At 41.0% G+C, this 11,285-nt stretch overlaps 1 protein-coding gene across 1 annotated transcript in view; it reads right to left on the bottom strand.

Annotated features, from left to right (window-relative positions):
* esama (endothelial cell adhesion molecule a) overlaps positions 1 to 8,896 on the bottom strand; it is a 66,998-nt gene extending 58,102 nt beyond the window's left edge. The window contains exon 1 of the mRNA XM_077020467.1: positions 8,449 to 8,896. Coding sequence (XP_076876582.1) covers positions 8,449 to 8,518 — 70 coding nt within the window. The 5' untranslated portion in view covers positions 8,519 to 8,896. The remainder of the gene's footprint in view (positions 1 to 8,448) is intronic.
* Between the last annotated feature and the right edge of the window lie 2,389 nt (positions 8,897 to 11,285).

Genomic DNA, 11,285 nt, shown 5'->3' with positions numbered 1-11,285 from the left:
AGGATGAGGTGATCTCTGTGGTAGTTTACTTTCTGGTGGTAACATCAATTCTCAGCTGCATGAGCAATTCTTGAGCTTTAGAGTAATCCATGGATTTCAGCTCTGAAAAGTCTCCATAAGCCATTTAAATGTCACCACTGCCATAACAATGTGCAGGCAGATTAAGATCTCACTGCCAATTTACTACACCAGGAAAACTGACTACACTAAATCAAAATCAATATCTAAAAATCCAGACTGGATAACTTTATATCTTACACATTTATTACCTTGATGGATGAATCATCCGATGAACTTATAGTTCAGAATCGGATGAACGTATAGCAACGCATTCTGCTAACATATACAGAGAGTCCCCGCTTAACTACGGGTCTGGTACACGACGGACCGGACTTTTTTGTAATTTTGGCAGGAGTGGCAGCACAGTGGAGTGTTGTGGAGGGTTCTGGAGGGTTGTGGAGTGTAGTGGAGCGATCACTCTTTCTCACGCTGTACGCACGCACGAGAACATGGTTAGTTTTTTTTCTATACTGTATTTACGATCAAAGCGTATCTAGGGTCACGCTTAACAACGAAAACTGCTTTAGGACGGACTTTTCAGTCTCTAACCCCATCGTTAAGCGGTGACTGTACTCACGGGCCACTTTATTAGGTACACCTGTCCAATTGCACTTTAATGCAAATGTCGAATCAGCCAATCACATGGAAGCAACTCAATGCATTTAGGCATGTAGACGTGGCCAAGACGATCTGCTGCATTTCAAACCGAGCATCAGAATGGAAAGAAATGTGATTTAAGTGACTTTGAATGTGGCCTGGTTGTTGGTGCCAGACGGTGTCACGTAGGGCTACGCCCCCTCTCCTCTCTGTCACTCCAGTGTCTCTGTTCCTCGTGGTTCTGTTGTTCCTTGCCCGTTAGCCCCGCCTTGCTTGTCTGTTGCCCCGGTTTCTGTCTGTCATGATCGTCTTCACCTGTGCTTTGTTAGTTCCGTGTTCATATAATCCCTGTAATTCCTCAGTCTGGTTATCGGTGGTTTTGTGCTGTTAGCCTTTGTTCATCCCTGTTCGCTGTATTGGTCCCGCTCGTGAGTTTGCTCTGTGTTATCCGTCTTCCGTGTTGACCTGCCTGTTGTGTTTTTCCGTCGTGTTTAGTTCCCTGTCCAAGTATGCCCGTTTATCTTTCATGTTCTGGCTGCCCTCCCGGTTTGACCCACGCCTGTCCATTCGACCATGGTTTTGGTATTCCCTTGAATAAATCTCGCTCTCCTCAGCGTTTGTGTCCGCCTCCTCGCTCCGCAGCGCGTGCTGCGTTACAGACGGGCTGGTCTAAGTATTTCAGAAACTGCTGATCTACTGGGATTTTCACGCACAACCATCTCTAGGGTTTACAGAGAAAAGTCCGAAAAAGAGAAAATATCCAGTGAGTTCTGTGGGCACAAATGCCTTGTTGATGCAAGAGGTCAGAGAAGAATGGCCAGACTGGTTCGAGCTGAACACCAACAGTAATTCAAATAACCAGTCGTTACAACCGAGAGGTATGCAGAAGAGCATCTCTGAATACACAACACGTCAAACATTGAGGTGGATGGGCTACAGCAGCAGAAGACCACACTGGGTGCCACTCCTGTCAGCTAAGAACAGGAAACTGAGGCTAAAATTCGCACAGGCTCACCTAAAATGGATTAAATTGGATTTCTGCTGCGACATTCCGATGGTAGGGTCAGAATTTGACGTCAACAACTTGAAAGCATGAATCCATCCTGCCTTGTATCAACAGTTCAGGCTGGTGGTGGTGCAATGGTGTGGGGATATTTTCCTGGCACACTTTGGGCCCATCAGTACCAATTGAGCATCACATCAATGCCACAACCTACCTGAGTATTGTTGCTGACCATGTCCATCCCTTTATGACCACAGTATACCCATTTCTGATGGCTACTTCCAGCAGGATAACGCACCATGTCATAAAGCGTGAATCATCTCAGACTGGTTTCTTGAACATGACAATGAGTTCACTGTACTTGAATGGACTTCAGTCACCAGATCTCAGTCCAGTAAAGCATCTTTGGGATGTGGTGGAACGGGAGATTCACATCATGGATGTGCAGCTGACAAATCTGCAGCAACTGCGTGATGCTATCATGTCAATATGGACCAGACTCTCTGAGGAATGTTTCCAGTACCTTGTTAAATCTATGGCAGTTCTGAAGGCAAAAGGGGGTCCAACCTGGTACTGGCAAGGTGTATGCCTACCTAATAAAGTGGCCAGTGAGTTTATGTATCAATGGAGCCAACCGCATGTGCTACAAAGTGGGCAGATCTATGTTTAAAGCCCCGTCCATCAAAACGTGTCAGTGACTTAAGGACTAAGCAAAGGAAGGGAGAGGGGAGGAGGACGTCTGTATAACACACACACACACACACACACACACACACACACACACACACACACACACACACACACACAAACTCCATGGTAGACTCACTCGTCCTGAAAAGTTAATTTGCTGATGCTTTATGATGCCCTAATAACATAATCCCTGCAGTAGTCCACAGAGACTTGATTAGATAGGCTAATCTGGAGCTCAGTAGCACGGTGGATCTTTAAAGGGAACCTCTCCTCATCATGGAACAAGCCCAGACACCCTCACCGGTCTCCAGGAACTCACAGTCTCTGCAGCAAACTCAAAAGCACTTTCATATTTCTTTGAAAAACCAGGACTGCACAATATGGACAAAAACACTGCCATACCACTGCAGCATACTACAGTTGACATGTGCATTGGAGTATATCGAAAACACTATGGTGAACCCTACATGACCTGGTTAAAGGCTGCTGTACTTTATATAGACCAAAATGAATGGTACTTATTGCATATGCACAGTTAATGATACATTGCTCAGCTCTAGTGAGGATGTGAGGAGTAAAGGAATTAGTCTTTCATACGAGAACTGTTCCAACTGTGCAGAACGAGAACAGCTTCTTCAGAAGCTCTCGTCTCATTAACATGTCTGACTTCCCCACGGCTTCCAGTCTGCTGAGCTAGAGGTGAAAGGTGAAACCCTTCAAACGAACATTTTGCAGATTCTCATCAAGTGCTCAATTATATATTACGCAGTAATTATGGCCTGAATTATCGATAGGGTCAAGGGAGTGAGCGAGCGTCCGATCCAGACAGCTGGGGCTATTTTTAAAAAGAGGAGAAGTCGAGATCCCTGGGGCTGCTGCCTGCAGCTGATCTCAGATCAGAGTGTGCAAGAGAACAGCCACATTTGGGCAGCTGGGGAGTCCTGGAGGGTCTTTTGGGTAAGGCTAGTGTCATGTTTGCTCCAACGTTGGCTTGTGTGAAGGGCTATGGAGAAGACTGGAGGGCTTTTGTTTCTAGAAGCATCTATGGAGGTGTCATGGAAACAGAAGAGGGATGGATGCATAGAGTGTCTTTCCCATGGTACTGAAGAGATGATACAGGATGAATATGTAGTTTCTGTCCATGAGCATGCATAGTGAAGTGATGGAGAAGATGGATTCTGAATGGATTACGACTGACCCTACGACCTCAGAGAAAGACACTTAAGAATTCTGGAACTCCACTTGAGTAGTCTATTAGCTATAGGCCACCATGTAGAGCATTTGAGTAGTTGAGTGTATCTGCAGTTATTTGAGTAGTGCAGTAGTTGAACTCAAAAATCAGCACTTGACGTGTGCTGCAAGACACCGGCCACATAACCTTCACCCGCCTTCACAGCACATTTACAGTCTGGGTGATGGGAAATATACAGTTAAGCGGCAAAACTGTCTCACAGACAATTTGCATCTACAATAATACTCACTAAACTGCCTAGACAAGATCATACTATCATAAATATTTCTTTATAAGTCTTTATAATAAGACTTTAAATATCCCAAATTCATCAAAATCTATTTAGCGTTAAAAATGGCATGAAATATTTCATTAGTGATGAGGCACAAGTCAAAGCCTGAAGTGAGCAAGTCAACAAGAGCCAATGATCAGACCCTAATGAAGTCAATGAGAGCCGATGATCAGACCCTAATGAAGTCAATGAGAGCAGATGATCAGACCCTAATGAATGCATTAACATGTTAGGGTCATGATGATCAGACCCTAATGAAACGCCAGATGTCCATGGGGGTTAGAGGGCACCTACAACTCATCTCATGACAGTTAGAACCATGGAACACCAACAAACTCTGACCTTTTCAAGTATGACAATTATATACACCAATGTGCAAAATATTATATCCTACTGAAAGTTGGCAGACACCAACCAAGAGGTATTCTACATTTCCTAACCCCAATAAATATATTCCTAAATTAGAGTGTGTCAAATCCACATATAATCCCCTACAGATCCTGCCTGAAATCCATTCTCTTTGAAGTTACTGCGTGGTTACTAATACTGTGTATGATCTATGCATGACATTATAACACATATTAGCAGTGGGTGGGGTGGGGGGGTGATGTTACTCTAAACACATGTTACTATATATGGTACACATAGGACACAAACAACACCTCCATTCTGTGGTTGTGTAATTTAACTCCATTTCCTTACATTGAAGTCAGACTTCCTGACTGATATTGTGTGGATATCTCAAGAGCCAGTGGCCTTAAACAATAAAGTTGACATCTAAATAAAGTAAATTCATTTGGGAGCATGCAAATCCTGCCCCTGCTACTAGACGGAAAACCTCTCCGACTCTCTCTCAGATCAGTGGTCCGTTCTGCCCTGACAGGGATTTGTCCATTTAGTCCCTCACAGATCTAAAATAATGGTCAAATTCTTGAAGTTTCATTTTTACAATTACCAGTTAAGATCAGCTAACAGTTTAACTTGAGACCACCCAGGAGGAAAACGATCCACAATATGACGTCATATCAAAGTGCAATGTAATCATTGTTTTGTTTGCCAACAAGTGGAATAACACTCATTGACATAACTGAGTCACAGGTCTCAACACAGCAGGGTGTAATACTGGTGTCACAGCTGGGGCCCTATAATCACAGTAGGCTATAGCAAAAACACACACGTATTCAGGACACCCCTGCCAGTACTTAGGTTTGGGTGTGTATATTATATATGACGATGACTGTCGCAGTGTGTGTGTGTATATAAGTACTCAAGGTTTGGCAGTAATGAGCTGTAGAAGGTGAATCCATCTCTACGACCCGAGAGTGCTGATAAACCCGCTAACACCAGACACTTCCCTTAACTGTTCTCTTGCACACAACCTGACAGGTGGCTAGATCTCTCCCTCTCTCTCTCTCTTTAGGGTCAGACTAAATCAGTGTCGAAAATTCTATAGCTGATCCAAAGTATATTTCTTGTTAATAACATGTTATTAAGGTATATACTGTCATAATAACCCACCCACCCCCACCTCCATGACCAAAGTGTGGATATACCAGCAGGTCTGTAGTGAACAGCACACAACACACATATACAGCAGTCAATACATCAAATAACTCAACTGATACATTTTTAAAACTCAAAAGCTGTCCCAGTATGCTTGTGTGTGCCACTACTGTCTCATCTGTCACAGAGCCAGAAACACTATAACTGTGTTTGTTTGTTTTGCCAACAAGAAGACACACCAAGGGACTGTTTTTGGGAATCAACTGGAGAAAGAAACCCTGGCTATAAATAATAACATTTAATGAGTCAGTCAGCAGCAATAGTAAAATGTCTCGCTAGAATATACATGCACTGTCGATGCTATGCTTTGTTATAATAGCAGATATCTCCTTTCCCTCCCCCCAGGATTTTACTGCTTTAAAATTGAGGAAGATAACTATAAGAGGAGGCAGAGAGAGAGAGAGAGAGAGAGAGAGAGAGAGAGAGAGAGAGAGAGAGTTGTGTTGGGAAACTAGCACAGTAGTTTTCTCATGACCCCTGTCCCATACTGAGACTTTTACTCTAGGGACCCAGAACAGCAGTGTGAGTGGGGGGGATTCTCACACATCCATTCATAATACACAGTGTCCCTAAATTCAGGCACTTCTTCACCCGATTTGATCAAATACATGTCACCTGTGAAGCACCATGTTGATTACAACATCTGGTGCTGTATTTTAGATCATCACCTCACACACACACACACACACACACACACACACACACACACACACACACACACACACACACACACACACACACACACACACACACACACACACTCACCTGATTTGTTCTGATTCATATATTCTAACAGACAGAGAGATTGTATACTATTTTGGACTTTCATCTGAGAGAAAGACAGAAACCACTTGCCAACAGCTTCACATAGGACTTGGAATCTTGGCACAAGGGCCTGACCTTACACAGGGAGTTGTGTTGAGAAATAATATTTATAGATAAGGAGAGGCTGGTACTGTCTGAGCCAGAGCATTCCCAGAGCATTCCCAGAGCATTCCCAGAGCATACCCAGAGCATTCCCAGAGCATACCCAGCGCTCCTCGAGCAGGCATGTCTGTATGCCCAGACACATGACTGAAGGAGGAGACGGTGAGTCAAAATACATACTGAGACAAACAGACAACATCGTCTGGTCAACAGCTAGCAGTCGTTGAATAGGTTCTGAGACGCCACCACTCCCTGTGTCCCAGTATGGGGACGCAAAGCAGAACGCAGGACACAGGACATGAAACCAGCTGCTGAAACAACGATGACGACAACAACAATGAGCTGTGGAGCAGAAGTCTTTATTCCCAAAGCAGGAGAACCAGTCCTGAATTGGTCAGACTGCTGTGGTCACTATGGCCAGTACATCCAGAGAGGCCCCTGAACACAACTTCTGTCTTCAAACAACTTGATTCCTTTATCTACAACAAATACAAATCCCGCACTAGCCTCAAGCCGTAGAACTGAATTGTGGACATGCTGAATGTTTTCTCTTGAAGTTCTGCGTCACAAGTAAGAGACGAATCACGAGTCCCCTGTTAGATAAGATTTAGCACCACTGACCAACAGCAAGCAGCTCACAGTTCTCTTATCAGACTCTTATAAGACGTTAGTCATCAAGGAACATCTTATCAGACGTTCACACATTATGTATACATCTCCATTCAGGTGGGCTATCAAAGAAATGACATGACCTTTGAATTTGGTTTGTTTACATATCAGTTCCAAAATAAATTTTTTCTAGTACACATATACTTGTATGGCTATTTAACTCTTCTTACACGCAAGTCCTTCCTGTATGTGTGATAAACATATTTGATTTTGCCCTGTAAACTGCTTTAAACCATTCAAATAGTTTTACAACATTTTTGTAAAATAATGCTCTAAAAAGGAATACAGCATGAAGCAGACCTCTTACTGAAAAGCCATTACACCATCGTCCAATGAGAATGAGCCGCCTAGTTGCCCAGTTTCCTGCAGCTGAGCATTCATCATGGCAATGCTGTACTGGCTTCTCTCCTTTTACAAGATGCTATTCTCTCCTGTTTCCTCTTCCATAAATAACACAGTCAATAGGAGGACACACCTGCAAATGTGTGTATTTGTGTGCATGTACATACACGTGTCTGCATGTGTGAGGGTACATGATAAAGTCCCAAACTTATGTACAATATCACTTGCATTTTTTAAATACAAACTGCTACTTTATTCCTTTTTGAGCAACAATCACGAGCACCATACCCCAACAATACCCCTGACTTGAGAAAACGTGTGGTGTTTTCTACACAAATGCTCTGTAAATTACTCTTAAAGACATTCTTTCTCAGACCTTGATGACCACAAGTGAGATGTGGTGTTATGGTAACAGATCTCATGAGGGTCAACTGACAATTTTCTCATGCATGTGTGGCACTGTTTGTGTATTGATATGCACATCTTAGATTATGACTTTAAAATATCATTATATGTATATATAATATGCCTAAAATGGCGTTCTACATGACAAGAATATAAAATATATAATATTATAATATAATAAAAATATAATGCTTTAGATTAGATTATGAAAGCAAAAGTACAGTGTCTAACAGACTGTCCTCACTATTAACAACCTCCATTGAAACGTTATTTTTACAATCTAAATGTTTATATGCCATCACGCTTTTAGATTTTAAATGTGCTGAAAAATTTTTTATGATTCTCTCTCATACAAGCACACACTCACGTCACATACATACATACATACATATACAACATACACATACATGTATATATACATATATATATATATATATATATATATATATATATACACATACATATATTACATATATTATTACATATAAATTATATATATACAAACCAAACCTATATATATATATATATATATATATATATATATATATATATATATATATATATATATATATATATATATATATCTTACAATGGAAAAAAGACAACGCCAACACTCTCTTGCAGGTTCACAAAGCGAACACCAGCTACATTCAAATACGTGAATCCTACCTGATAAAAGGCACAGAAGAGTCAGAACTGACAGCATGGTGCCAGGTTCCTCTAAAGTTCGGATCTCCATTTCTCAGCATAAAAACTGCGTCCGTTTCTTAGTCTCAGCACTGCTCCTCTGAAGTATCCGTTATCTAAACTTGCCTTAGGCAGAGCGAAGCGGTTAGCGTCCTTCAAGCGTCTTCCTACGTCCTATTAAACATCACAGTTCCGCGGCACATACGAGTTACAAATCATGTTTGACTCGAGAGGACGTCACCGAGACTCCGACAAGTCACACTGACTTCAAGTATCGGCTGTTTAGCAACGAATATCACACTGCAGGTGCGTTTTAAACGCCTAATTCTTTACGTTGTACTTTGCCCTAGAAACCTCTGAACGTGGTTATAACGGAGGTAAGCAAAACTGATACAAGCCATCCGGGTTTGAGTGAATTCCGATGTCCCGGTTGGCCAGTTGTTGCACCTGCATTCGACAGGAACTCCGCCCAGTTTGGCTACGTCATCACCTTTTCTGCAGGTGATTCATTCTTTCTTTCTCATACGGCGCTTTTGTTTTTCAATTTGTACTCTATACACTACACTGTATACTAACTAAAGACTAAACTTTTCTTTCATTTTTTACTGTTGTAACTTTTCCCACGCAGTCATTGTACGGCTTCACGTACGTTATATTTTACATAACTTTAGGATTGGATTGTATATTTAGGTTTTGTACATTTAAGATTTATTTGTACATGTAAACTTGTATTCTAATACTTACAGACCAACTTTAACAAACAAGATGGAATAAATTACATTTTTAAGAAATTAAATACAAGGGAAATCAGCATATATGAATAAATCAATATAAAAACCTAAAGCGTTTTACTTATAAGGGTTGAGCATGCAAGCACTTAGTAAGTTAGAATACATTGGATGTTTCTGCCATGTCTTCTACAGTCGTGACACTAGGACATGTTGATGCTGTTTATCTGTGCAACCCACAGCACAAACACAAAATTTGCCTTAGCTCTGGAGTTCCTAAATGGACAGGTGAACCCAAACAGGTGTTGAGGGTCATCTACAGTGCATCTGACTACATAGCCACACCCCCAGAAGTAGGTGACTTCTCATACCCCCCCCCCCGCCCCCGGCTTGTTGCTATAGAAACAGGGCTGAGGTTGCAGTATGATGCAGTCAGACCCTTGGCTATAAGGACACTGTGATCCTTGTGTGCCGATATCATGTTTTAAATGTTGGCCACCACATATGCAGTAGGGCAACAGAGAGTGGCAAATTAGTATTAGCCTCTTTCAATACAAAGACCTTTAAGCATACAGAAGAGTTTTCTATGATTATGTGTCTAGAACTTCTATACTATATGGGAATATATCTGATGAGTAACAACAATTATATAGGTGAAAGTAGCTACAGATATTTATATATATAATATTTATTTACAAATGCCTGGGACATCCATTTTTAACACTACTAAAACAAAGACCCTTCTCCAAACTTCTATTGATTCAATTTACAAGATAGTGCATCATTTTGGGGTGAAGGTCAATACAGTAGGTTATGCAAGCATGAAATGCACCAATCACATGCTACTTCTTTTGCTCCGTAATGGGGATGCACACATTTAACAGCTCAGAGATCCATGAGCCGTGATTAGCCTGGCTGAGGCCATCTCATCATATCTCAACACAAGCAGCTTTAGAAACGACTCGACCAAATCAGAAAGCAGCTCATAGCATCTCATCAAAATCCGAAAATGGGAGCCTATGGCAATATTGGCACTAATTTTACACATTGTATCGAAATTAAAAAAACATTTGAATAACAGAGCAAAAATGACCATGTATATGTATTATATTGCTCTATAAACGGTTGAATACTTACCGGAAACTTAAACAATGATAAATAGTCGATATATAACTTAATTGATTAAATTAAATAATTATTTTTCAATATATATAAAAATAACAGTTTATGAACTTAATGGTATCAAATTTTATTTTAAATATATCAAAAAAGTTCATAGCTTCCTCCAGTAAGGGTCTGATTAGCATATTAAATAAAAGGCCTACCCAAACGACAGAAAAAGTTAATTTTTGTGTAAGTGCAGTGATGTCACTGTAATATGACCCTGCGCCGTGAGGCCGTGCAGAGCGACGGGCCTTTTCGGCAGCACAGTGACCTGCCGTGCATGGCACCCTTAATAGATAATCTGTCTGAATAATTCATGTCTCTTGGCACATGTTAAAAGTAACAAAAGTATCATCTTAATTTTCTGTCAGTTCATTCACTATTACCTTAGATGTGTGCACAAAAAATTATTTGCCTTATACAAAATATACACTGTTCAGAACTAGAATGCGACGGTTAGAGAGGTTCTATACTCTTTTATCAGCAGTCATGTGTGGACCATTTGTTTAATTAAATACATTTCTGTGACCTACAAGATGCCAAGCTCCACTAGGCTGAAGACACATTTAACACAATACACCATCCTGAAGGTGGCCAAAAATAGTTGCTTAATTATTCACTGCTACAATTTGTTCAGAATCCAATGGGGTCTTGACTCGGGTTTCTACTGCCATCTGGTGGTAGCATGATGACAATTTTCTGGGTATTACACACAAACAAATATCCATACATTAGGATTCCCAGTCTCTACAATGCTTAATGTAATTAAAAATCTTTTGCAACTTTGTTTTGCATAATGTAAACATTTTAAGACTCTATATTTTAAAATAAAGTAAGACAAACAAAGAGCACCATTCAAAACGTATCTTAAAGAGACCAAGGCTGAAGAGCAGGGGTTCAGTCCCTTCATCATGAATGAATGGCGAA

Source organism: Brachyhypopomus gauderio, chromosome 10 (assembly GCF_052324685.1).
Source record: "Brachyhypopomus gauderio isolate BG-103 chromosome 10, BGAUD_0.2, whole genome shotgun sequence".
Classification (NCBI taxonomy): Eukaryota; Metazoa; Chordata; class Actinopteri; order Gymnotiformes; family Hypopomidae; genus Brachyhypopomus; species Brachyhypopomus gauderio.
This window is presented reverse-complemented; position numbering and strand designations above follow the sequence as displayed.